Genomic DNA, 27,951 nt, shown 5'->3' with positions numbered 1-27,951 from the left:
CCCCAGCCAGGCCTTGGCCTGCTTGCTCCCACTTTCCCCCCAGTAGCTCCTTAAGCCTCTGCTTTTGCCTGTCCCCAAGGCGTCTGGGGCACCATGCCCACCTCCAGCTATTTATAGCTATCACTCCATCACATGACATGCCCCCCCTCACAGTGCCACATCTGATCCTCCTGGGGTCGAAGCAGGTGTGAGTGCAGTGTGGGGGGTGGGGTTCGGATGAAAACCTGTGGGACTGTCCAACAGGGAATTCCCTCCTAGAGCCAGCAGTATTGTCCCTTCCCTAGGAGGCTCACAGCTCCAGGTCACTAGTCCCTCTATAAATATCATTAGGACTGCAATGAAAAATTTCCTAGTGCAATTTCTAGGCTGTGTGTAGAACTGAGTGTAGAACTTCCTTGAATACCTCATGGGAGGTGAGGGGAGAGAGAGAGAGTCGAATGAAGCCACTCAGAATTCTGGTAACATTAGACAGGCAACTCACCTGCAAGAGTAGCTGACGCCTCTCTGCCACCTCTCCCTGTCGGGCTGTCTTCAGCTCGGTATCTCTTAAGGGTTCAGTCCTCATCTGGACCCTGAATTTTTCTGTGGCCAGCTCTCCACATACATCCCATTCCCAGCTTGCTGCCCTTGAGTCTGGCAGAGGCGGCTAAAAACACTGGAGTGCCTCCCCCTTGACCCCACCCTTATCAGCCACTGGGTGTGGAATGGTGTGGGAAGCAGGGGTAGTAGCCTTGGGTTCTGCAGCATCTCTCAGTTCCCAGACACACGTGTTAGCCCCATCAGCAGCTCAGATCAAGAGGGAGGGACTGAGCTTCCATCTGGAATGTGATGTCCATGACAGCTCTACCGCAGTAGGTAAGATAACAGGTAAGAAGAGGAAGTAGGCTAGAGTCATAGGGAAGGTGAGAGTGGGAACCCAGTAAACCAAAGAAGATGGAGTGGTAACCTGCTCTTTCCTAGTCAATAAATTAAATTTGACGAAGGACAAAGTACTTCATAAGGCATTGCGTTTTTCCCATCAATTTTTCTAAGACATTCTTTCCCGATGAACTCATTATAGAAGAAACTAAGGCAAACTGAACTTCAGGATCCACCATCAAGAGTGGTCAGGAACTGAAGGGTATGGACACTGAATCTCTGGTCTGCAGTATGATTCTGACCTAAGCCAAATGGAATTGCTCAAAGTGGGAAGCTAGACACCGTTAAAAGTACCGTTTCTTTTGCAATTAAAAAAATTAATTTTTACTGTCATTATTTTTATTATGTGTCTGTGTGAATGTACTCATGAATACAGGTACCCGTGAGCCCAGGTGTCAGATTCCCCTGCAGTTGGAGTTATAGCAACTGTGAGGGGCCCAACATGATGCTGGTGGATCCTCTACAAAGACAGTAAGTCTTTTAACCATTGAGCCATCTCTCTGGCCTTAAAAAAAAAAAAATCAGTGTGTGTGTGTGTGTGTGTGTGTGTGTGTGTGTGTGTGTGTGTGTGTGTGTGTCTCAGAGGACAACTTTTGGGAATTGATTCTCTCCTTCCATGTGGATTCCTGGGCTTGAACTCAGGTCATCAGCCTGCAAGTGCCCTTACAAGAGTAGTCTTGCTGGCTCAACAATACCTTTTCTAGATGTTGAATAACATTTATCAAAGAGAGATATACATGAAAACCAGTGAGACATCACATCACACCTGTTAGGGCAGCTGACACCAAGGACAAGTGTGGCTAGCACTGGTGAGGATGCAGGGAAAAGGGAACTACTGGGTACGAATAGTGGGAGAAACTGTCATGGTCCTTACGGTAAACAGTAAGTTAGAAGCAGAGCTACTGTATGACTCAGATCCTACTTATGTTTATAGAGAGAGGAAAACAAACCACCATCTATCAGATATCTGTTCTTTTGTTCACTGTGGCATATTCACAACAGCCAAGATACAAAAACTACCTCCAAGTTTGTCAACAGGTGAATGCATAAAGGACACGTACACACATGACTCAGCGGCAAAAAAGACACTTTCTTTTAGACAAGGCTAAGATGTCAGACATATTCAAATACTGTGCTGGCCATTTATATGCAGAATCGTAACACATACAGAGTTGAAGGCCATGGGCTGAGATGGAGTGGGCTTTGGGAATCTTGGGAAGATGCCGGTCATGGGCACACTTGAGTTATTCAGCTCTGAGTTTTAGAGAACTAATAAACATGGTGGCTACAGTTAGCAATACTGTACTGTGTACCTGAAATCTGCTAAGGGTGCATACATATACATATAGGCAATGTGAGGTGACGGTTAAGAACCTGGATCCTAGGGATGATCATTTCACAATGCATATATGCTAGTTTATCACGTTGTGTGCCTTCACTATGAATACCATTTCTAATAGTCAAGCTGAAAATAATAAAAACATCATTTCTAGAATCAGTCCTGAGATTGCAAGGCTTACGATCCACCCACTAAGTTACAAACATGGGATGGGAGAGGGAGTAACAGGTCAGATGAAGACAACAGGGATTCCTAATAAAGAACGGAGACTGTGTATTCTTGGAGGCCTTCAGACGTCTTTACACATGTGTGGAGCCTGGCTCTCGGAGGTGACCACTTTCTGCAGGAAACTAAAGCAGAGCTGTGTGGTCATGGACTGAGATCCGAAATCACAGATGAGCAGGGACTGCAAGGAGCCCACACCTTGCCAAGCTGAGTGGGGAGGCATTCAGTCCACAGGAAAAGTACCAACTGCAATTATAAGACCCGGACTCTCAAGGCAGGAGCATCAACATATATAGGCTACTAGTGTTGGACTGCAAAGATTTAAGAGTTAAATAGCTTGTGTTCAAAATGAAGAGTAGTTTAAATCCCATGAGCTAACATTTTACAGGAGAACTAAATGTAAACTATGCCCACCCACTACTCCAAATTCTTGTTGGGCTTGGTGCTTAGGCTCTGACTTAGAAGGTCCCAGTGGGCTGTGGGTAGTCCTGCAAAGGTCCTAAATTTGGAAACAAATTCATAAGTAAGCATGTATGTGTACTCTCCTAAAGTTTTAAACCATCTCCTATGGTCCATGATACTAAGATTTAAATTATACAAGAAGATGGGGATGTAAGTAGCTGTGTATGAGATTTGTCTTTTAGCATCTCTACCCTCAAATTTTAAGAACTGATTGATTTTCTTCCCAAGTTATGCTCGTGATCTGCTAGTTTGACCTCCCCACTGCCCAGGGCAATAAATATGACTGAAACTTTGCAGTACTGGGGACTAAAGTGAGGCCAGGCTAGTCAAGCATCCTATCACTGAGCGGTACTCTCACCCAAACATCACTGTGTCTATGTGTGAAACAGGCAGGTTCATTACAGCCAAGTGAAGCATGCCCGAGGGCAGATTAGACAAGGGGTTTGACGAAGGGTGTCATGCAAAGGGGTCATACCCTGAAGCATCACTCTTTAAGGATGTTTTTATCCATCTCTTTTCCTGTGTGTATCCAGGCAGCATGGAATCCATATCCACCTACTTCCTGTCATTTCAGCAAGCACTTTCTCCAAGGCACTTGGCTTGCAGCAGGCCTCACTCCATAATACTCTCTATCCTTTTAAGAATCCTTGGTGTAACAGGCTTTGTTGACTTCCCCAACAAGGAAGCCTTACCTTGTTGGAGGGAATGGGGGGTGGGTTGGGGAACAAGGCTGGGGGTGGGGGGCGGAAGAAGGGAAGGGAGGGCGGATCTGTGGTTGGTATGTAAAATGAATTAAAAAAAAAAAAAGAATCCTTGATCTTTTCCCATGCTCTGCAGATTAGGCCTTCTGGTGTAGTATATCCATTTTTTCATCTGTTCCTGTCTTGTTGAACACAGTATTTTCTTGGCATCCTCATTTTTAACCCTTACAGTGATTTAAGACATAAACCTTTTCCTTCTTTTTGGGTAAGGGCAAACAGAGACTGTTAGCTACCTAAGCCAGTGTCTCAGCATCATTAAAGGCAGTACTATCATAAAATCAGAGGTATGTGATTTTAGAGGACATGTCCTCAAACCTACCTACCTTTCTTTTTTTGATAGCTCAAAGTCTCTCCTGGGGAAAAACAGGGGAAGTGACTCCCTTATGCGACTCCAGGGAAGCAGGCTCCCAGGTAGGTGGCTGCAACACTCCACCAGCTCTAGCCCTGTGTCTTCCTCTTTAGACACTCCCCTCCCCTTCTTACAGCTTTGCTCTGGTGAACAGTTTCATTTCTTCCTGTTTTCCTTTCCTGTTTGAGAAAACAGGATGGGGAAGGGCAGCAGAGGGCGGCCCCCACCTCAGGGAGGGGGATAATTTTAGAAGAGAATCCCCTGGCAGAGGTAAGTGGGGGAAGGGAGGAGAGCTGTGAAATTCAACCTGACACCCTTATTCAAGGGCGGGTGGGAAGGACATGGACTCCAGCTCAGGCGGGCACCGCTCTGTAATTCTCCAACAAACCATACCTCCTGTCTTTGCTATCTTGAAAATGGGTACCTATGTCTACTTAACTTCTAGAATTTTGTATCCTCCCTCACTTGAACTACTTGTTGCTGTTCTATGGTACTCTGGTCAGTCGCCCCTATCCTATGCTCCTTTGCCCCCAGTGTTCTCCCACCTGCACTCCCTTCGCTGGCGACATGCTTTGACTCAGCTGGTTGACAGACACCCCTGTCATCCCTCAGCAGCTCTTTATACTCCAATGCTCCAATAGAATGTCCTGCTTCTCACAAGCCTCCCTAGCCACAACTCAAACATCTGCCTCTCCATGCATGCACCCCAACTTAGAGTCCATTGCTTACACCTTCTTATGGCCCACCTAGAATCTGCTACATTTTTGTCTATTTTGAAAAACCTTCAATCTAATTTGGGCCAAATGAAAAATGGAATTCCAGTATCCTCCCCACTTCTACCTCCCCTTTTCAGCTCTACCTGCTTTTCCAGCCTCCATCCCATAACCTAATAAGCTGTAACCAGTACTACTTGTTCCTCTAGCTCATCTGAACATGAGAACTCCCAGGGTTAGGCCAATGAAGACAGGCCCACATCTGGCCATACTGAAAGACAGTGATAACAAACTCCAGGGGTTTCAGATCTAGGCATGCCTTGTGAGGGGGGAGAAATGATGCAGCGTAAGGGATAAGGAAATGAAATACACAAGCTTTAGAAGACTGAGCAGCTACAAAAATAGACACCAGGCATACATCAGTAATAAGTACAACATTTATTTGGCACCTGATGGCAATACAAAATCTTGGCAGTGGGAAGTGTGAAGATTCTACCACACAAATATATGCATCCTATACTGACCCAAAGGCAGAATTTGGCAGCAAGTCTTCAAACCACCTGGTTCATACAACAAATATTAATTGAGCACCTCAACTACCATAGGCCTCAAATATGCTGGGCACCATGGAGATGTGAAGGAAGTTGTCTCACACGTGATATGTCTTCAAACGGTTTAAAAACAAACAATAAATCAGTGGATAAAAATAAAACACCTGAAAAAAACCAGAAGAGTACAAATACTAATTAAACTGCATACTATAATAGCAATTTAGAAATTGTTAAAGGCAGGATTTAACTAGAGTTAGCTGCTTGCCTCCTTCCTTTATTCAAGAAACATTCACTGAAGACCTAGTAAGTTCCAGGTACTGGGTATACAGTAAGTAAGAAACATGGTTTCTGCTCTCTGGGAGCTTTCAGCTTAGTAGGGAAGGTATCAACAAGCAAAACATGCAAATGTGCCTTTACAAACCGCAGTAAGCACAATGAAGGGCCACCAGGATGCAGTCAGAAGAGGTACAGAAGACTGCTCGTAGATAGCATGGACCAGAGGCCTTCACTAGACTCGAGAATCAGATACTATCCTAAAGAAGTGCTCAAAACACCTGCGGCAGTGAAGGAGGAACTGAGAGGGGCTGGAGCACAGTGAGAAATCACCATTTACTGAGATCCAAAGGGAAGGTAAGAGCCAGATCTCATAAAGTGGGGTAAGGATTTGAATTTTAGATGAGGTGTAACAGGAAGCTAGTGTTCTAAGCAGGGCAGTGACATCATCAGATATTTTAAAAACCGAAACTACTGTTATGTGGAGAATAAACTGGGAGAGAAGCAAAAATGGAAATGCAAAAGGTTTTAAAGAATAAAAAAGTTTCATAAAAGCAGAGACAAGTGCTTCTAGGTTAATGGTCTATCACGTATGCTACTATCCTCACTAACACAGAGACAGTGAGAAGGGGGTAATGCCTCCTAACACTGAAGGAACCGCATGCTCAAGCAGATGGCAGGAACAAGATACAGCACACCCTCAGTGGCCAGAAGATCCTGCAAAGGAGGACTTCACAGACTTGGCAGAAACAGTGAATGGGAGGAAAATGAAGAGGGGAATCAGTGCAAAGCAAGAAATTTCCTGGAGACTGGATGTGAAGTTCAGTTTAACTGCACAGCAGAAATCACAGTAAGGAAGGAGACATCCTGGTGACAGGTGACAGTGTGAGACACAGCATGTTTACCTATCACTGCGTGTTTATATTGAAATGCCTACAAGGTTCATTTCGGTGACAATTCAAAGAAAGCATGACCAGGGAACTGTCCACAACTTCCAGTGTCACAGCATGCAGACCTGAGGCTCTGGTCAAAGGCTGGGTGCACAGAGCACAAGGAGCCCAGGGTAAAGCTGAGGACATGGTTCTTCACCTCAGGCCTACACTCAAAAGTATGCACAGGAACTTCTGCTCACAGTAGCAGTGTCTAAGTCTCACTGCCTCATCAAGATAGATGAACATACCCACATTAAATTGGGACATCTTCCAAATCTTCACTGTGGGATAAATGAGGTTGTAGATATGAAAAAAAGATAGGAGATGATCTCTGAGATACCTTAAATGATGTAAAAAAAAGAAAAAAAAAAAGCAATAACCAAAGTATCCCTAAGAGCCTTCGGAACAGAAATATCAAACATTGAGAAATCCACATGCTCTCTCCCCACAACAATACTGTGTTCATAATGTCATTTTCCAGGCTCTTTGGCTGTAACCAAAATGCTCCTGGCAACAAATCCATTCAGAGCTGGCTCTACAGGGAGAGAGCACCACACGGGAAGAGCTATCCTTAAGTCTCATACCCAAAGATGGAGATGGCCGACAGGAAACAAGCCTGGTAGTCTTTTATCCCTGAGGGGGTAGACAGAAAAACCATCTTGAAGAGAAGGCTCCATTGTGCCCCCAGCAGTCCAGTGGCCTCCAACAGCATGAACAGCAGGTGGCATCACGTGGGTGGGTGGCCTGGGAACAGGAAGAGCTGCCGACACAGAGTACTACAGTACTCAGACATCTCTTTGCATCGGTGGAATTCTGTGCCAGGGGCGTAGCCTTCACGCTCTTTGATAAGGGCATTCACCTGGGAAGGCAGAACCAATGGTCCAAAGTCTGAGATCACTTTGTGCTCCCACAATACAGACCGACCAGAAGGGTAGACTAATAAAGTGTACAAGGCAGGAAGGAAGGAGGACACTGGAGATGCAAAGGTTTGTAGCGCCAGACGGCACTGACTTACCTTAACCAGCATGTCAGCCACGTGCATGTCACAAGCTCTTTCTGAGAAAACCCGAGTGAGGGCTTCAATGTACCAGGAACCCCGTTTGGTGTTCCGCATGGCAGCAGTGCCTACAACCGGGGTGTGAAGGTCATGGGCAATCCTCATAAAGACAGACTTCTATGGCCTCTTCTACCCTCCCTAGTCAGGTACGGAAACAAAACAAACCCAAGTCTAGGACAGTATAATCTTCTACATTTATATTGTGTCTCAAAATACCTTTCAGGCAAGCATAGCCACATATCATGTCCGAGCGAGTAGGTAGTCTCATCTTCATTAATTCCTCTTTGCCAGCATCACTCTCCTCACATCCAGGGGATTGTGGGTGGTTCTTTCCATCTTGCTGGTCGACCCCTCGATCCGTCTCCTCTATCAAAAGACCGACAGAAGAGACAAAGATGTTACTTTCTCCCATCTTTTACAGACCTGTCACAGGTCCACCCAAGTTCCCTCTGTCTCGACTGAAGAGCCATTTCCAGCTGCTGCTCCAACCTATGGCTAATGAACTAAAAAATAAATAAATAAAAAATTAAAAGTCATTACTTTCTAGACACGCATCCACCACTCAAGGGGTAACTTCTAAAAACCAGGCACATGCACCTATACAGTTCTGAACATATCTCATTCTGCCTAAGGATAAAAGTGCCAAATTAAGTACTCCTTGCAAATGGAATTAGAAATCATCACATTAACTTGTTCAGTTAGTAATGTATAGAAATAACACCTTTTTTTGCTGTATTAGACAAGAAAATAGTGATATTCAGTCTTATAAAAATAAATCTGCTTCCTATTCATATTCTACATTAAAATTACAACCTCAAACTATGGTCCCAGTTTAAAAAAAAAAGAACAAAACCAAACCTCTGAGACTAAGTGTGATCAGAGGTTTTCACACTTCTAAAGCTTTTTTTATACTAGACAACTTGTTTATCAAGTTTGCAGGACAAATTATAGCAGGTGGTCAAGGTTAGAGAAGTTCAAAAAAGGGAGAACTTAAAATTAGAACAAAATGGAGTATTTTCTCCTACAAAGTGAACAACTAACAACAGGCTGCTGTTTATTTTAGGGTTAGGCAGGAATCACGGCTGTAGAATGAGATAGCGTGAAGGTGCACACGTCAGCACACCATACCTAAGAGCGTGGCCTTCCACACGACGTCCTGTGTAAGACTCAAGAGCAGAACGAACTGATGTTCCAAGAACTTTTGGGAAAAGTTCATTAACTCAAAAAAAGTTTTGTTTTTTTTGTTTTTAAATTAAGCATCGTACATGTACTAGGCACAGTCTTCTACCATGATCTAAGATCTAGGGACACACTGAGTTAAAAACAAAGGAGAACAAAACAAAAAGCCAAACCAAAACACCATGCTCTCATCAAGCTCACTCTCTAGTTTGGGAGTCACTGTATCACGGGAAGATTGGCAAGTTCAAATCTTCAAAAAAGCATTGCCTTCGAGTCACACTTTAATGGACTGGACTTTAGACAAGCGCAACAAAAGATTCAAATGACTCCAGAAAAGAAGAAATTTCTTCATCCAGCCCTAGCACTACATATAATTCTGAGGTGGGAAGAAAATGACCACTAACATTTTCTTTTTGTTACTGCCTCTTAAGCGATCCGGCCAGGCTACACATATCCTTTAAGGGATGGAGAGCTTGCATCTTGCCTTCGAGTTTCAGGCCTATCACTCAGTAAACATTATCATCTTTTCTTCACAATTGATTTCTATAGTATTTCAATTTTCGGACATAAATCTCCTAACTTTTAAGTGTTGCTGTGTGTAAAGCAGTGCTCCGGGTCTTTCTCTAAAGAAAATGCCTGCCTTTACATATTCTTTTCTTAGTGCGGTTCCTCCATGGTAACTTTCCTGAAAAATGCACCACACTATTTCATAGTTAAACTCCCCAAAGTAGTATCTGTTGAAGCTCAAAATCTCAGCTGCGACTAAAGGTTTGTAATTAGTTTGAGTAACTGCCTGTGATCGGCCACAGCTCACTAAATCGCTTACAGAGATGCTGAGCTTTTTAGATCTGAGTACTGTGGCTATGTTACATAATGTGGGGCATGGTAGCACACTGTATAACTAGAGGATGAATCTTATCATCTTGGGCTTGTCATGCTGCACCATCCCTTTTTCTGGGACTTTCTCCACACCTGCGTAAAACCATGTACCCATGGTCCAGGTTAAGCCTTTCCCTATCCACAAATATCTCTTCAAACTAACCTCAGATAAAACGATCCGTGATGAGTATGGGAGTAAGCCCAAAGCTGCTATTGCACAAACTGCACCCTTGCAAGGGAACTAGCCGCAAGCTGCTCTTCACGGATACTTGATTTCCTGAGTAATCCATATACTACTTAGACACACTTAGGTATTTTCTTCTGCTTCTGTGATGTCATTTATAGCCCTAGTCGCACTGCAGGACCTTAAAATATACCCCGAGAGAAACACAAGGCATCTGCATGTTTGGATATGGTGAACTTTAACCCAAACTATAAGGCATTTGAGGATGGTGATCACGTTCTAACAGCCATGGCTGGCTTTCTCTCCAGATTTACCATGAGCCAGGTACAAGCCAAGTAAGCATGTAGGTGCAAATTCACTTATCAACACAACAGCTTAAAGAAATTGTATATAATAACTCCCCACAGTTTAAGAAGGAAATGAAAGTGGAGGGATGTGAAGGAACTTCTCTAACTTCACATGGTTATTAAGTAGAGTCACAATCTGATTCCGAATTTAGACTCTTAATTACTACTGCTTTCTTCTAGATGAGAGGGAGGCCTGTGTGTCTTCTGAGCCATGTTCCACAGGCCTGGCTCTTAATGGGGTAGGAGAGACTGCATGCAAGAAAGAGGAGGATAGAAGCAGCTCAGAAGAGTCCGAGGCAGACATGGATGCTGTACTGTTCTCCTGCATGCTCTGAGAATGGTAAAGAAAGGAGGCAAGTGCATATGGCATTGTGAACACGGCAAAGACAGAAAATGGAAAAGGATAAGAGGGAAGATTTGGAAGAGACAAGCAGAAATCCTGAACTGGAATGAGAAACAAAACCAAGTACATTGCAGTTAATAAGCAGAGAAGAGGCCGGGTTCTTAGGAGAAAGGCAGATACTGGCAGGAGATTCCTGAGAACAAGATATGGAGGTGTTCAGAGCTGGCAGACTGAGAGCCGTGGGCTGCCCAAGTCCTAGCACACCCCATGCATTGGGAGACACTTACAGAGCAAGAGAGGCGGTGGCAGCAGTGAACAGAAGGAGGTGCCCAAGGGATCCAATAGCACCTGAGAGGAGCAAACAGCAGAGTGAGAGCTGGTGGAGGCTGCCCAGGAGCCACCACCCAGATGCTGGTTTGTCAGGGCACTCACCTCCACGGCATGCTTGGATGAAGAACATTTTCGGCTTGTTCTGTAGGCTTGGACAGTTAGCATTGTCAAAAAGTCGAAAAACCTCTTGGAGCTACCAGAAACAAATGAAGGAGAAGGGAAGTTAGGTAGCCAGTGAGATCTCTTAAATCCAATATATACAAACGCAGCCATCATCTGAAAGGTGGGGTGATGGCTGATCTTGTCAACTGGACTAGATTTATAACCCCTTAGGAGACACATCTCAGTGTGCCTATGATGGCACTGAATTTCCAGAAAGAACTAATTGAGGAGGAAAGACCAGGAGCCCAGACTGAAAGAAGGGTCTGGGGCAAACAAAGCCAAATATGCCGGCATCTCTTCTTCTATACTGCATGATCTACCCAAATGCAGGTATGTAGCCTTGTGCTGCTGTCTCCAGGGGAGAGTTGGCTTCCTTGCCACGGTGGATTATTGTAGTGGCCCACAAAGGTTTCCTAGTGAGATCTGAGCTTGCTTTACCCAGCAGGACTGCATTAGGGGATGGCCTGACCATGTACATGGTTACTAGGTGATTGGAAGGGTCTACACTTGGCTGTGCTAGGGGAAGGTCTTTTTGCTCCACCCCTTGGCATTCCTATAAATAGCCCTTTAGAAGAGACAGTAGGGGCCGGTGAGTTTTGATCCAAGCCCTCCCGAGGTTATCCTGTGTTTCTGTTTCTCTCCCCTCTATCCCTCTGCCTCATTTCTACTTAATGCTCTTATCCCTCTCTCCTCAAGAGTTACTTGTCATAAAAAAGTGGGAGCTGGTCTCCTATAGACTATACCCTCAAACAGGGAGCCCAGACAAACTGTTCCTCCCTTAAGATGTCTCGTCTTAAGTATTTGGTCTCAGCTCAAGAAAACTGATAGTGAAAACTGGTGCCAGAGACTGGGGTCAATATAGTAATAAACCTTCCCACATGGTTCACAGGCCTTTGGAGCTAATTTGTTGGAGGAACATCAAAGAGTCTGAAGCTGCAGGCTAGAAAGCCCTAAAATGGTGTAAGCAGGGCTTCATGGGCCATTTAAGTGGGAATTCAAGAGACCAAAGTGCAAAGACAAATACGAACACAGGCTAGGCTCAGGAGACCACAGAACAAAACAAGGACTCTGATGAGATCACACTGTGTTCTGCTCTGGTGAGGAATAAAGATGTAGTTTGTCCATATCTTGAAAACTTGAGGTTGAATTTAAAATAACGGACTAATTGGTTTAGCAAAGACTATTTTAGCGTAACATTCAGGCTGTGTGACACGGTTATCACTCATTAAACTTACCCACATTTATAGTGAGTGAAGTGTACAGCATAAAGATATAAAAATGTAGTTTTATGAAGAAAGGCTCTTGAGTTTGGTTCAAGTTAAGGACAGGGTGGGAGTTCTTTATTTTATCACCAGAATTTCTCAGATTCCCATGTCAAGGTTGTCAAGGTTCTCAAGGAGGATAGAACCTAGTGCTAGACATCATGGGAGAGAGCCATTAGAGCCATTGAAGCAAAATTTGAACTCTGCATTGGACAATAGGAAAGGTGCGCTGGGGTAAGATCCCAACCAAGAGAGTTCCAAGGTTGAGGATACAAATTCACACAAAGGAGAATACCTGAAAAAATAATTCTTAGGTGTTCCTGCTGGACACAGGATACCCATGGAAGTACTTTCCAAGGTTCAGCTAAAAGAGCAGAGGCTGCTGAAGCTATGGCTCAAGAGGGCCAGGCTGCACCTCAAGCTGGCAGCAGAGTGAGGTATAATCACAGATACTTGCACCAAGGTACCAGAAAAGCCACCATGGATAGGCAATGTGTAGCCTCAGCAGGGCTGGAGATCTGTATGGAACTCCTGAGTGGATCAAAGTTAAAGTGAAGTTTAAGTTGTAATGGGGAGCCCACATAATAGGGGAACCAGAAACATGGGACCTTTGCTAAGGAAAGTTGTTGGCACCAAGTGAAGCAGGCCCCAAAGAGCCCATATAAGCCATACACTAGAGCTGGAAGGACAAGTTTACCATGTTAGTTGGAGCAAATGATGCAATAAGGAACCCCAGATGCTGAACATGGAGCTTCGTGGTGTGGTATTCACTCAGGAGGGTTTCAGTCTTGTTTTTATCCACTTTCCTTATTATGACCCCATTCCTTTTCTTGTTGGAACAGAAATGGTTATTCTGTCACTGTATATTGAGTATAATTGTTCGTTTGTAATTTTACCCCCAGTCCCACAATACTTTAAGCTCATCCTGTTGAACAGTGTTTAAACAGTTAAAACCTAGGAGATTCTTGGAGACACTTTTTTTTTTTTTTAAACCATGAGATGCCCAGTAAGTCTTAAGAGAACCAGAAACAGGTTATAGTTTAAAAGTTGTGTGTTTGGGTGTCTTATTGTTGTAGAATATTATTTTAAGGTGTATTACTTTTGTTTATGTTGTATTTGTTTAACTCTGTGAAGCTGTGATACTTTGCCTGTCTAAAACACCTGACAGTCTAATAAAGAGTCGAATGGCTAATAGTGAAGCAAGCAAGAGAGAGAATATATAGAGGGAGAAATCTGGGAAAAGGGAATTGAACAGGAAGAGCCAGAGAAGAAGGAGGACATCAGGGGCCAGCCACCCAGCAAGTCACGGAGTAAGAGTAAGATTTACAGAAGTAAGAGAATGGAAAAAGCCCAGAGGAAAAAGGTAGACGGGATAGTTTAAAGTTAAAGAGAGCTGGCAAGAAAGAAGCCAAGTTAAGGCTGGGCATTTGTAATTAAGAATAAGCCTCCAAGTGGGATTTATTTGGGAGCTGGGTGGCTGGCCCCCTAAAAGAGTAAAAAACAGCCAACATCTTAGGACAGGACTTAAAATCATCAAGAACAGTTTCTTTTTTTCTTTTAAAAATTGATTATTTTTATTTACGTGTATGTGTGCCTGCATTGGTTTATATATACCATGTGCTTGCGGATGCCCACAGAAGACAGAAGTTATTGGATAGTCTGCAACTATAATGACAGGCTGCTGAGTTGACTGATGTGGGTACTGGGAATGGGGCGTGGGTCCTCTAAAAGAGCAGTAAGTATCCTAACTGCTGAGCTATCTTTCTAGGCCCTAGACCAGTTACTTAAACTACAGGTCACAACTTCATAGGAGGTCTAAATGTGGTGGTTGTCAAGATTTATCAAAAGGTTTCTGCATAAACAACAACCAACAATTCATTTAAACTCAAATGCATAACGAACCTGAGGTGTTTCTGTTAGTGCTTTGTTGGTGTTATATTGCGTGACATCATTTCAGCCTTAGTTCTGGACATGTAACATAGACACTATGCACTGCATGTGCCAGCAAAGCTGCCTTAAACAACTAGCTCAGATTCCTACAGTGTCTTTACTGGACATACAAAGTTTTCTCTTTAGAGAAGCATAAAGGTCTAATTATAGAAAATGGACTTTCAGCCACATGGTGGTGGTGCACACCTTTAATCCCAGCACTCAGAAGGCAGAGGCAGTTGGATTTCTGTGAGTTTGTGGTCAGCCTGGTCTACAGAGTGAGTTCCAGGAGTTTCACAGAAAAACCCTGTCTCAAAAAACAAAAAAGAAAAAAAAAGAAATTTTTTAATATTTTTAAGCCGTTACTCTTCAGCACAGACATGTAAGACTGGTAATCTTTGAACTGTACTGTTTGAATGTTTGATTTTAAAAATTGCTGTTTAAATAGCTAGATTGAGTTTCATAAAAAATTTATTAAATGAATTTTGGTTTGGGATTGGGACAGCTTTTCCAACAATTTCTGAAATAGCACAAAACATTCATCTGCCATTTTATGCTATGTATTCATGTAAAGCAGTGTTCTTAGCATTGATGACTACAAAATAAAAAATGAATCAACTCTGAAAAACACTGAAGATGTTCTATTTCTAGGGGTATTCAATATTCAGCTGACATGGTATAACAAAGTGCCTTATGTCCCCACTGCCATGATGGACGGTATCCCTTCAAACCATGAGCCCAAATAAACCCTCCCTTAAGAAGCTTCTTGTCAGGTATTTGGTCACAGCAAGGGAGCAGTAGCTAATATGGATGGACAGGCAAGAGGCAGAATGGCCTATTTTCAATGCTCAGCTTCCCCAAAATTACACACCTGAAGCAGTTTGCCATCCACACCGTAGATGCCACCTTCCACGCCATGTGAGAGGAGTGCCACTATGCAGGAGTCTGTGACCCGGTGTGCAGGCAACTGTGCAAAATTCTGAAGTTTCTCTTGCATTTCCTAGAAGACAGAGACACCTGCTAGTGCTGTTCACTACAGTCAGCATCAATGTAGACACTAACCTCTGGCTTGTTTGAAACCCTACCTACAGAACATTAAAGTGTTTTTCTGTATATTCCTATGATCACTGATAAGGTACAAACTCTCTGAAAGGCTAAAGAAAACTATGCACTCACGAGAAAAATGCACATGACTTCAGTTATCAAACTCTGAATACAGAGTCACAGGGTCACTGAAATAGGTAAGAACTGCTGCATTAAAGCGAATTACTAAAGAAGCTACATAATGTGTGGGGGGATAGCCCCATAGGTAGGGCATTTGCCATTAAAGTAGGAGCCTTAGAGCTTGTATCCCAGAACATGAGTGATACTGGGTGGGGATAGGGCTTGCCTGTAATTCTAACACCTTGAAGGCAGACATGAGGAATTCCTAGAGGAGTCTGGCTAGCTATTAGTCAGTCACACTGGAAAGCTCTGAGTTCAACTGAGAGACCTTGCTTCAACAAGTAAGGTAGAAAGTGACCAAAGACTCCTGAAATCAACCCTAGGACCTCTAAACACACATACACACATGCGCATGCCTCAACACATGTCAACACAAACACATACACGTTAAAAAAAATATTTCTCAGTTCATCTTATCAAGATACAAAGAAAATATTACGAGGATGAATCTGCTCCTAAGCAGAGCAGTCACAGCACACAGCCTCCTACTTACCACCCCTCCACTCTCAATAAGCAGCTCACCTGTGCATGCTTTGGAGTTTCTAAAGGTGTGAGTTTCCAAAGCAGCAATTGCAGCAGCACCCAGAACTTGTGCAAAACATGAAAGTCTAAGCTTCAGCAAACTGTTTTCATAAACTCTCCCACTAATTCTGGTATTTCAAAGTTTAAGAGCTGTTAATCAAAACCAGACATGGTGGTACACACCATTAACCCTAGTACTGTGGATACTGGAGGCAGAGGCAAGAGGATCTCTGTGCCAGCCTGGTCTACAGAGTGAGTTCTAGGACAACCAGGGTTGTTACACATAAAAATTTTGTCTCCAAAACCAAAAACAAAGCACAACAAAAACAAACAAACAAAAGAGTTGCTAACTATCTGCTTGGAAATACTTAGGTTTTTTTTGTTTTATTTTGTTTTTGTTTTTTGAAGACATGGCCTTTCTATGTAGCTCAGGCTAACCCAGAACTTACTATGCAGCCCATACTGGGTTTGAACTCTCAATCCTCCTGCCTCAGTCTCCTAAGCTAGTGCAGGGATCACAAATGCTCATTATCATACCTGGCCTGTTTGGATACTTCTGCTTGAATACATTGTAATAACTGGGGATGGTGAAATTGGTTTTGGTGAGAAAGATTTTTCTGGGTAAGTAGAAGCAAGCCACAGCATAGTATTTGTTTATAAAATATATAATTTCACAAGAATGAGTAACTACAAGTGCTCTATGGAAAAAGTTAATTTTGTTTGAAGAATGTAATAAAAACTATATATATAATATACATACATTATATATATATTTGGCCATCCTAAACTTGCTGATTATTACATCAGCAAAAAGGAAGATAATAAAGCTAAGTACATATATACTTCGTAACTGAGTGTAAAATAAATCATCCAACAAATATAGATTAGTTATTTGGGTGGATTTTTCTACAAGTGACATACCTTAAAATATAATCTGTAGATTTAATTTTTAATAAAAGTATAGTACTTCTATAAATAGCAGGGTTTGTAGCTCTTGGGGGATATTTTGGCTGGGGGCTGGAGATCATATGAGGAGTATAATATCTATAAATGCAAAGCTATATAGATATATATTATAGATATATATATATATATATATAGATAGATAGATAGATAGATAGATAGCTGCCATTTTCCAGGGATAACACATACAATATCCTTACATTCTCCTAGCCATCTGTAACCCAAATGCAAATTAAAAAAACAATAGCATATGGTGAGAGTAAAACTTACCACTTTAGAACACACCTTCACTTGCTAATGTGTTAAACTGTGATTCAAGAGTCAAGTAACCTCCTGAGGCAGACACAATACACATTTGATGACAGACACTGAATACATAACTGAGTGGTAAAAGTTAGTGTTCTCTTCAGCACCAACAGCAGAAAGATTCTCTATAATTAATTATACTATTTTATATTTGAAGGGAATTATCACTAGGCAAAAAGGACTGATAATGATAAAAAAGAGGGTCTTAGATTTCTTGGTCCTGTTTCTCTGCTTGCTAAATAATCATATGATAAAAAGTCAGTCTTCAGAGAGGCCCTACTGGAAGAGGGCATTCTGTACATTCCCAATGCAGCAAAGTATGATATTCTCAGCAACCACCTGGCTTATGACATGTTCATATCATTTGCACACTGCTCTCCTGCCTAGGCTATCTCCTTTAGGAGCGTCAGTAACTTCCGACTGCTCTATCCACTCTTCTGACCTCATCTACTCAGGTGGTTTTTACTTTCACCTCCTGTAAGAATAGAAGCTCTAGCTCTGTTAGTGATACATGGGAACAAACAGATGTTGAGAGCTCACTCCACATCTATCCTTGAATTCAGAACCACATTACATCTGTGTGTGTGCTAACAGCCTTCAAATTACAAAGTGCTCAAAATTTAGCTTCACTGCAACTCAAGTGACAGAAAAACTTGGTAATGAGAACTCAGAATCCCTTGAATCTGCCTTAAATACAGCCTAAATGGAAATGGCCTATAAAAAGTACAGCTCATGGACTCATAAAGTCTCCCGAATGTCTCTAAAAACAGCAGCATTCAACTATATTAGTGACACAGTACTGAATCCTTTATCAGGCATCTAAGAGGCATTGTCAAACATACTATTTAGAAAACCATGGACAAAATGGTTTCCTAGAAAATTATAAGGAATGGACAGACCATATCCTTAGAAAACAAATAACAGCACAAATCTGGTTAGGTGACCTTCCACTTCCCTCAAAAGTAACTGAGGTGGACAAGTGACCTACTTCTGTCCCTTTGATGGTGGGAAAAAGTTGTTCCAGCTATGGCTTTTGTTCTTCCTGGTGCAGGGGATTGAATTCAGGGCTTTGCATATGCTAGGCATTTGCTCTAACCACAGTGCCACAATCTCAACTCCCAGCTACAGCTTTGAAGCAAGAATGGATCTATTAAATGGGCAATTATGGCCATGCTGGCAGGAGTACCATGTCAAGAATAGCACTGAAGTACCTACCAATGAAACCGGCCACACCCAAGGCATAGCAAATACATAATTCTTCTCAAGGAGGGGGACAGCCAAGATGACCACAACAAACTCTCAATACAAAAACCAGGATCCTCTACCTCAAGGGGCCAAAGGGAATTTTTTTTTTTTTAAAGACAGGGTCTCATGTAGCCTGGCTGCCACCCTTCAACTTACTATGTAAAGAAGGCTGGTCTTGAACTGCTGATTCTACTTCCTCACCATGGCTTAGAATTCCAAATTATACCTCTGATAAGCCCAAAGACCAAGTTTAGGAACATACCATTATAGAACAAAAATAGTTGAGAATAATGTACAAATAGATTCTTATTAATTTCAAAACAGAAATCCTAAAAGTAGCGAAGTGACCAGTGAAGCTCAGAATGAAGTCAGTGAGGACCAGCCCACTTAATAGGAAATGCTTATGTCATATGAGACCTGTCCAGAAGCAGCCTACCCTACAACAATCCAACACTGACTTCATCAGACTATCACTAAATAGTATTTGCATATATTTTTCTACTTGCAAGAACTCAATCTGCCAAAAGTAATGATTTAAACAATAATTGAGATCTTAAGTAATGGTATCAACGGTGAAGTAAATGCCTGTGTAGCCTGATTTATAAATATCCTTTCAGAGTTTGTTTGGAAGGATCTCAGTCTCATCACTTCCTGAGTGACTGGGAGTCAAGTTTCTGAACACACAAATGTGGGAACCCAACCCTGGACTATGGAACGCCATGAAAGCACAGCTACCCTGAGACAGCAATGTTCAGACGACCGGCTGGCCCTACTTCTTTTTACTAGATTGCAGGAAGCAGCAGAGAAACATCCAGCAGGCACAAGAGGAACAGAAGAAGCACCTAGCTCCAAAGTGCAGCCCACCCCTGATTTACATGTCAGCCTTCCCAGCCTCAGATACCTGTGCAGTCTGATCATGTAGAACATGGACATTATAGCCCAAAAGCTTGAAGAGGGTGACTAGAGTATTGTGGTCCACATCCCCTCCAGAGCGAAATTCCAGGTCTTTCTCTCCAGTGAAGTGTACATTACTCAACACCAGCGCCAGGCCACGAGGCTGAGACTGTAATCTATAGGCCTAGAAGGAGGAGGGCAATTAGACCATGAGCTTCTTGATGACAGGCAATGCGGCTACCCCGTGAGATCAAGCATTTCAAAACACAACCCCAACAACAACCCTCATCCCAAAAGCAGACAACTCTGCAAATCCAACTTCTGCTAATTTTCACCATACCAGGTACAAAGAAAATGCCACAGAAGGTGTCAATCAGCAATGACTTTCTGACAAGGCAGCAAGAAAACATGCAAACTTGGTTCAGAAGACCAGGAAAAGTCTCTCACTCCCCACCTCTCCTTGAAATTATGCAAACTCACCAGCTGGTAATGTGCTTCATAAAACTCAGGAGTGCATGGCTTCACCTGAAGGCAGGGAGGACCATCACCATTGTCTAAGGAGTGTTCCGTAGTACCTGTGGTAGGGAGAATGCCAAAAGCTAGTAGACATTTCAGCACTGCTCTTTACAACTCCCCTAATTAATCATTTTAGCTGTAGGCTGCCCTTTAAACTGAGGTTTGAATGAACACTGTTCTATTCCTCCAACATGTAAGTCTCATGCCGGCATAGACCCTGTTGGCTTCTGCTCATCACTAGGACCCCACATGTGGCTTCATACAGAAGATACTCAACTCGCTGAATGATGGAAAGGGCTTCTGAGACAAGCCTGGTTATAATCACCTCAGTATAAATAGGGAGCCCTGAGTGTAGTGGCCTTTTCTTGTTTGGCTTTAAAGAAAAGACAAGTCAAATCACACACAGGAAATCATAGTTCCCACCTGAGTAAATTGCACAAAAAGCCAACTGTTCTGAAGAATACTACCTCGGATGGAGGGAAATGGGGTCCAACTTACATCCCTTCTAGCCTGCCCTGTTAGCATGTCAAAAGTTCATAAAGAACTGTTCCTATCATGAAATATACCTCACCTTTAAGGGGAAATCAGACACCATTCAGAAAGCAGGTAAGTCAGTGTGGGAGAGTCCTTCTGTCCCATTCATTCTCACCTGTGGATAGGCGGAGCTGCTTGTGAGGGGGGCAGGTCTCACACACCGAGAAAGGGAGACTTGTGTCATAGTCACAGCTCAACTGTAAGAGATCAAGATTCACCTCAGCGAGATGGTTCTGTCCAAATTAAATAACATCCAGTTTCTCTCTCCCTGGGCCCCCTGCTCCATTTCCTTTCTGGTCAAACTAACCCGTACCAGGATACATTTCTAGGGTTTCATACCGGCGGAAGTGCATGCTGAATATCAGAGAGAGTTGTGAGCAGTAAGTCTTCCAAGTGACTTTGCCTGGTGTCCCGCAGGGCCTCGCAGAAAGCATCAAAAGCCTGGGGACCCCTCTTGGGCAGCAGGTTGAGGAGTTCCACATTCTGGCTGAAACTGCCCCCTTTGGCCTAAGGCACAAAAATAAAACATTACATTTACTTATCTAGTTATAAATGCTATTTTTCCACATGAGTTTTCTAAGTAGTGTTCTCATCCGTCTTAGGAATTCCTTTCTACAGAGTGAGTGTGCACAGGTGACGTTTTCTGTCCCATTCTCAAGGCTGAGAAGGGCATTCCATTTCCTTAGTCAGGGAGCACATCCTTTTCAAAGGTTTTCTCCGTCCCACCCCTAAGACAAGTTTATCTTCTTGGCGCCTTTGTCACCTCGATACCTGGATGAGCTCCCTCATTTCCAAAGTGATGATGTCCTTTTCTAGGAGATGTTCTAACAGTTCACTCAGCAGCAGCTGTTTGGCCAGCACCACGCGGTTCTTTTTCAGAGTTTCCTGATGGTCAGGATGCATACCACAGACTGCCAGTATCCTAGAGAGAAGGCAGACAGAGGGATTGTCAGGTAAGCCTGGACACAGAAGAGGAGCAGAGAGGTGGGTAAGAACAAAATGGACTTAGGAGAAGATGAGGCATGTTTTGCTAAATCTCTTTAAATCAAAATGTACTAAGGAGTAACATAGTGACCCTAAGGAAATAAGGTATAATTCTCTAGAGAAAGTTTACATCAGACTATCTGAAATAATGACCTGACTAGGAGAGGAAACAGCTATCTTGGTCAAATTAATATAAAGAAGCTATATATCCAAGATATATCCAAGAGAGGAAACATCCCTCTCATAGGCAAGCTCTAACCTTCAGAAAAAATGGCATACTTTTTTCTTAGAAAACTAACCTAAGTCAAAAATGATCTTAGGACAGAAATAAAAGAGAAAATGTAAAGCCAACAGCCATGTTTCTAACACTAACACACACACACACACACGTTCTCTAGACTGCTTACAAAAATTATATCAAAAATATTTTACAATTCCATGATAAATACTAAAAAGTGATCAAAATAATACAAGGTATGGGTAAGCAGAAATTGACAAAGCCACAGTAGTTAGATACCAACGATGATCACAACATAACTTGTAATCACAAGGATAGTGCAAGCAATGGTTAGATTATTTTGGTGATTTAGGTTACCAGCAATAGCTGTATCTGACAGAGTTCCTAGTTTTGCTCTCAAGTTTGGAAAGAGACCTGCTTCTGCTCATGAATAAAAAAATCCCATTTCCAATATTTGTCCTTTATGTGCCCAATTTATATATATATAAATATAAATATATATATAAATATATATATAAATCCAGATCTCCAGTTTGTTTAGTACGAGACAATGCTTAGGGTCTGATGGCAGTAGAGGTGATATTGTAACAGGTTCACTTTATACAACAAACATTTTTAGATGCATCCTGATTTCAAAGGGGGTAAAATATAGGGGAGCAAATAAGCATTTTCAATCAGTGAAATACCAAGCATTGGTCGAATGGCCCTAGCTTAAAGACTCCTACAGTTAGATGGGAAAACAGGGTCCTGTGAAATTGTGTTAGCAAGAGGTATACAGGCAGATCAAGTATTTAGAATGTATCTGCTATTTCAAAATTCACTGGAGCCTGCTATAACAACGTCTCCATGAATTTAAAACTTCAGTTAAGAATCATCTTACAAGTCAAAAACACAGTAATGGGGCTAAATATAAAATCTGGTGAAAATAAAACTAACACTGCAGCTGTTGGTTGGGCATATCCTTAGGCACATAATCAATGGTACAGCAGAGTTCTTAGTTCATCAGGAACATTCATTTCTTCAAAGGTTGTCTTCTCTTAGCTCCCACACTACCGTTCTCTCCAGGGCCACACAGCTCAACACACTCTGGTTTCCTTTAGAGGGCATTTGACCTGTTCCCCATCACCCCCTTCCCTTTGATAGGACTAGGCCTGAAGCTGTGTGTAGATCAAGCAAGTCTAGAGCTTCTGACCCACTTGCCTCAGCCACCAGGGTGCCAGGGTTACAGCCCCGTAGCCTTTAAATGCTGACAAGGCACTGGGACTCCCCTGCAAAAAAAGCCTCTTTCCTGGACAATTTCATCCCCACGCACAACTTACTGACTCCAGTTCTGAACCCTCTTATGTCCCAGACCTGAATTTTGAACCAAGGAGTCACCAGTTTTTATCTGAAGCACCACCCATTCCGCACACCTGCTACTTCCTTTATTTCAAACTACGAGAAGAGGCTTAAATATGAACTTTCCAAAAGTTTTCAATCACCTGGAATTTTAGGAAACCCGTGGGAAGGGGAATGAAGAGAAACGACATCAAGAGGATTCTAATGTTTTGATTCTGTGTCCTCCGAAGGCTCCCGTTTCTAAGTTAATGTTACAGATTTGAACAGGAAACATTACATTCTGTCCTCCTGTGCCATGTTTGCATCAAAACCGACTGGGGAGAAGGCGAAGACACCGGGACCATCTAGCCCTCTTAAAGGATTCCAATCCCCTACGCCTGTGTGGAGTTCTCTAACAAACATCCATTATATGGAAAGCAGTGCAGGTCACGTTACAGTCAATCCAAACCCAAAGCGCCCCAGGCCGAGCAGCGAAGTCTGCAGAAGGTCTCCTCGGCTTTTGAGGAGACTCGAGTTTACATCCTCAGGCGAGAACTGGAGGGTAAAGGACGGAGCATCTTTTCCAGAGACGCCGCAGGCGAGATCTGGCGGGACTGACAAGACCCACTCTGGTACTGACTCCCCGGCGCCGGACAAAGGGAGGCTGCCGCAGCCTCTGCCCACGCGGGACCAGGCCGAGAGGCCGCGCCACTCGCCCGGCCGCCTCCCGCGTCCTGCCCTGCCCTCCTCACCTGCTCCTCCTGTCTGCCGCCATCAGCCCTTTCCGGTGCAGAGTGGACTGCGACCTCCCGCTCGGCGCGGCCATTTCCAGCTTTTCCCCCGGGCTGCACACGTACCACCCACAACACAAACAAACCCCGGGCCCCGCCAGCCCCCGCCTCCCTCCCCCAGCCTCCCACCCTCGCCGCGCCTGCGCAGCGCCCCGCCCCGGCGCCAGCAGGCCCCACCCCCGCCGGGGCCCGCGCAAGCGTACACGGCTTGCGGGGGCCCGCGCAACCCAATGGGCAGAGAGGAGGCTCTGGGCGGAACGGGAAAGGGCGGGGAAAAGAGCGGGGCTTCTCCCACCGGGGGGTCTGATTGGCTATGGATTCCCGCGGAAACCGCAGCCCCCCTCCCCCTCCCCCCGGCACCTCCCTCCTCCCCCTCTCATGCAATAACTTCCAGGAGACCTAAGGGGGCTGGGCTTCTCCTCATTGTTCGCCTAGAACTTCCAGGGTCGGGGGTGCACGGGAAATGGAAAGCACTAGAAGGCGCGCTTCTCCGAAGCTGGGGGTGCTCTTGGCCGCACTTATCCTACCCTATGTGGCCTCCCGTTCTGTCTGTATTTAGATTTCTCTCTCTACCAGTTGTCCCAAGACGAGATTATCAAGTCGTGTGGATTGCCCAGTTGGTATTGAAAACAATAGGCACTGGAATTGGGATTTGACTCTTGATCTTTTTACTAGCCTCCTGTCCCTGTGCAAGCTATTCAGCTCCCCTCACTCTTAGACTCTCTCCTTACCCTGGTAGGTAATACCCCACCAGGAATCTAAGCGAGGCTTGATGAAGCACAGCTGTCACTCCGAGGTACCGCTCCAGTTTCTCTTGATCACCTCGCTCCTCGTCTTTCACCTTACTCTGGAAATGCTGGTCATCAGGTAGGCTCCAGAATGTTTCCAGAAGAATCCAGGTGTGCCACCTATATCTCAACTGGGAAGGACTTGCCGTAGCCTGACTCCCCGCTGGTTTGAAGGTCCCATCTGTGATGTCCGGGCCAAACCGGTTTCTGATGAAGTAGATATTAGGACATGCTGGGCAAATGAGTGCAGAAATGAGAGGTTCTGAGAGCATCGCTTAGGGAAGTATCCTTTTATCTTCATAGAAAACATTGTCATCGTCAGGGTGAACAAAACAGATTTCGTAGGCAGGGGGTGGAGTAGCGGGCTCCAATTTGGGGGCCACCCGCAAGCTTTGCAGATCAGGAGCAGTGGATACAACTCGTGGACCCCTAAGTCGAAGAGGTCTTCCAGGGTTTCCTCTGCGAGTCATTGTCCCCTCTGAGCCCACTCGCCTTTTCAGCCTTCCTGGGCTGGGCCTCTCGAGCTGGCTAGGCTGCGCCCCCTCAGCTCCTGGCGATATTACAACACTGTTGTAAGGAGGTGGTTGCTCCAGCTCTTGGAGGTGGTGCTGTGACTGTGAGTCCATCACCACCACCGCCTGCTCATAGGTTGGCACCTCAAAAGCTGCATTGTCCCTGTGGGAGGAGAAATACGGTCATGAGTGGCTGCCTGAAAGGAGTCTTTTTTTTCGCCCTTTCCACTCTTGCAAAAGACCGTCTAGTGTCTGCTCACTATTGCTCTTAATAATACCAGTGACAGAGGAAGGCAGAATCTAGGCTTAAAAAACCAAAGGCAGAGAGGGAATAAGGGCCTATGGCAGTGGTTCTCAACGCGTGGGTCACGGCCCCTTGGAGGTCTTATCAGATATTCTACATCTCACATTATGGTTTGTAACAGTAGCAGAATTAGAGTTATGAAGTAGCAATGAAATAATTTTATGTTTAGGGGTCACCACAACGTGAGGCACTTGTATTAAAGGGTCCCAGCCTTAGGAAGGTTGAGAACCACTGGCCTAAGGGCGTTTTCCTGTCATCCTGCTCTCCCCATTAACTCACCGTGCGTTGCCCGAGGCCTCCGGATTCTCAGTCTGCCTTGAGCGCTGCCTTGATTGGAGGCCCCGCTCCACAACACAGGCCAGGAGGCAGGCAAGAAAGCAGAAGCCAGCCAAGCAGAGGAAGAAATAAGAAGCAGGGGCCACATCAGGCTGGATGACCAGTAAAGCCAGCCCCAGGAGGAGCGAGGCACTGCTCAGGAAGAGAAATGGCTGCTTCAGTTTTCCCCACAACTGCCTCGGCACCATGGTCCCTCCCAGGGCACCTGCAGAAAGACACACACCTGTGTGTTAGCTAGCCATTGGCACCACAGCACTGCCAGACCCCAAAGTAAAAATAGGCTTCTCTGTTTAGGCTCCCGGTTTTCAGTCTGAAAGAAATGATCTTCAGGGCCTGGGGGGAAGTGGGGGAGGTCTCCATCATTCTTTCTAGGTTATCGGTGTGGAAAGCTGGGAAACTAGTCCAGTTCGGACTCTCAGCCTCATGTGACTTTACTACATACGCCATGGCACTGCCTGCTGCGTTCCTTGCTTTCTCTCTCCCCTGCAGTCCCCCTTCCAGCTCCCAAGTACACCATGCAGGATCCAGGGCCAGTTACCTTGCCTGTGGCCTCTGCACACAGGCATCTCTGGAATCCAGGTGATGGGTCAGGCTTTTCCCTTTTCCTGTTCTGATGAGACCTTCATTCTTCTCCTCCCAGTTAGAGTCCTCCCCCCCCCATCCCCACCCCCACCCCCCAGTATGGCCCTGCTGGACAGAGGCAGAGGGCCCATCACTTACCTGTCAGCCAGACTTTGGCTGTCTGCTACAGTTGAGTCAACCCATGATCATCACAAGGCCCCAGGAACACCACCTAAGTGAGAAAGAATCTTAGAAAGGCCTAAGCCAACCACCAGAAGGCCTAATGACTTTCTGCACCCCACGTAGTCCCGACCCGAGCCTCTTGCCCCAAGTCATTAAGCTCTGATGTCATTCAAGTTTCCTGTCAGCACAGAGGCTGGGAGGTTCGTAGGTAGGGGACAGCTTTTCTCTGAGAAAACAGCCAACAGTCAATCTCACGACAGCTCCCACCGGGCAAACTCACTGCCAGTGTCCTGAGATCGGTGTAGCAAGAACTCGCAGACCCTCTCCGCCCACACCAGCGGGACGCCTGCCGCCTGCGCCCCGCCCCTTCTGGAGGCCCCAGGAGCTCTGGCTCACCTGTCTCTTACGGACGGACGCAGAAAACCGGTCTCAGACCTGGAAATCAGGGCCAGAAGGAGGAGCCCACTTGCCCCACCCTCTCTTCTGCCCCAATCCTTCCTTCGGGCCTAGTTTTTCTCCACCCCGTTCTCCCAAGACTGACCTGTTACTGCTCCACCTTACCTTTCCCTTCCCCCACCACCAAAGCCCTGCCCCCTCGGCTCTCTATGGTCTTTGTACTTAGGACTGGAATGGAATTAAGTCTTCCCGTCCTTTTACTCAAAGCATCTTGGGTGCTGATCACAATCCTAAGCACAAAGTACCTTCAGATTGGTTTTGTACTTGTCTTTCCTGAATGACTGGAGCCGAGACAGTGGCGTATTTAGAATACTGGGTACAGAGGGAGCCATGGTCGAAATCGGAGTGGTGCATCCTGCCTCTGATGCTGTGTCTGTGGATTCTTTGTCTGGGGAGGGTCGGAGGTGTGCTCTTGCTTCCCAGCTCAATTGACCGGCTTCTTACAAATCCAGCTCCTAGCTGAAGCCTGCTTTGGAGTCTGCACTGCGTAACCACACCCTTCTTTTCTCTGCTCCAGCTTTTGCCTGGTTATATAGTATTTTCTGTTTCTTTCCTGTTCTACTTTGAGTTTCTCAAGAGAAATGATTCATTTCAATCTTCTTTGAATCCCCGAAAGTAAGTGGACTCTTGACACTGGAGAGATTCGTGCGGTTGAGTTTATGCCCTGACCAGGGGCTGTACCCATTCTAGTGCTCTGTTTGTGGGTCTGGATGTGAGAATGAGGGAGGGAGGTGGCTAGGGCCCTGCTGTGTCTCAGAGCCAGAATAGAATGAGTGGACTCTGTTCCTTCCCCTGCGTTAGCATTGGGCAAACCCAAGAGAGACTAGAATACAAATATAACACAGGGTCTCCAGGAACAGTTGTGTGGGCCATAGACAAGACTGATGGGGCGGAGGCGGGGGGGGGGGGGGGGGGGGGGGGGGGGGGGGGGGGGGGGAAAGACACACACACACACACACACACACACACACACACTATGGATTTGAGAATGAACATATCTGAGTAGTATATGTGGGTTGTGGTGAGACTTCTGAGTGAACCTCTGTCCGAGCTTGCTTTGGAGGAAAGGAGGGGCATGACAA

The 27,951-nt window shown here is 44.8% G+C and overlaps 2 protein-coding genes across 4 annotated transcripts; both read right to left on the bottom strand.

Annotated features, from left to right (window-relative positions):
• Window positions 1-5,186: 5,186 nt before the first annotated feature.
• Casp2 (caspase 2) lies at window positions 5,187-23,816 on the bottom strand. Of its 3 annotated transcripts, none has more exons than XM_052722099.1 (11): window positions 23,691-23,816; window positions 21,171-21,321; window positions 20,739-20,906; window positions 20,515-20,596; window positions 19,830-19,924; window positions 19,357-19,533; window positions 15,067-15,195; window positions 10,945-11,035; window positions 7,797-7,946; window positions 7,539-7,648; window positions 5,187-7,382 (listed from the first exon to the last, which is right to left on the bottom strand). In XM_052722099.1, exons 1-11 carry the CDS (start codon window positions 23,762-23,764, stop codon window positions 7,251-7,253), a joined length of 1,359 nt encoding a protein of 452 aa, XP_052578059.1. In that variant the 5' UTR covers window positions 23,765-23,816; the 3' UTR covers window positions 5,187-7,250. The 3 variants fall into 3 exon arrangements, 1 of the variants encoding a protein (XP_052578059.1); XR_008214647.1 differs by lacking the exon at window positions 5,187-7,382 and adding an exon at window positions 10,800-10,860; XR_008214648.1 differs by lacking the exons at window positions 5,187-7,382; window positions 7,539-7,648; window positions 7,797-7,946; window positions 10,945-11,035; window positions 15,067-15,195 and having other exon boundaries at window positions 19,516-19,533; window positions 20,437-20,596.
• A 289-nt stretch (window positions 23,817-24,105) lies between these two features.
• On the bottom strand, window positions 24,106-26,281 carry Tmem139 (transmembrane protein 139). Its single transcript, XM_052721104.1, has 2 exons — window positions 25,613-26,281; window positions 24,106-25,192 (listed from the first exon to the last, which is right to left on the bottom strand). Exons 1-2 carry the CDS (start codon window positions 25,855-25,857, stop codon window positions 24,793-24,795), a joined length of 645 nt encoding a protein of 214 aa, XP_052577064.1. The 5' UTR covers window positions 25,858-26,281; the 3' UTR covers window positions 24,106-24,792.
• Window positions 26,282-27,951: the final 1,670 nt, after the last annotated feature.

Source organism: Peromyscus californicus, unplaced genomic scaffold (genome assembly GCF_007827085.1).
Source record: "Peromyscus californicus insignis strain IS unplaced genomic scaffold, ASM782708v3 Scaffold_6__1_contigs__length_162567912, whole genome shotgun sequence".
Taxonomy (NCBI): domain Eukaryota; kingdom Metazoa; phylum Chordata; class Mammalia; order Rodentia; family Cricetidae; genus Peromyscus; species Peromyscus californicus.
This window is presented reverse-complemented; position numbering and strand designations above follow the sequence as displayed.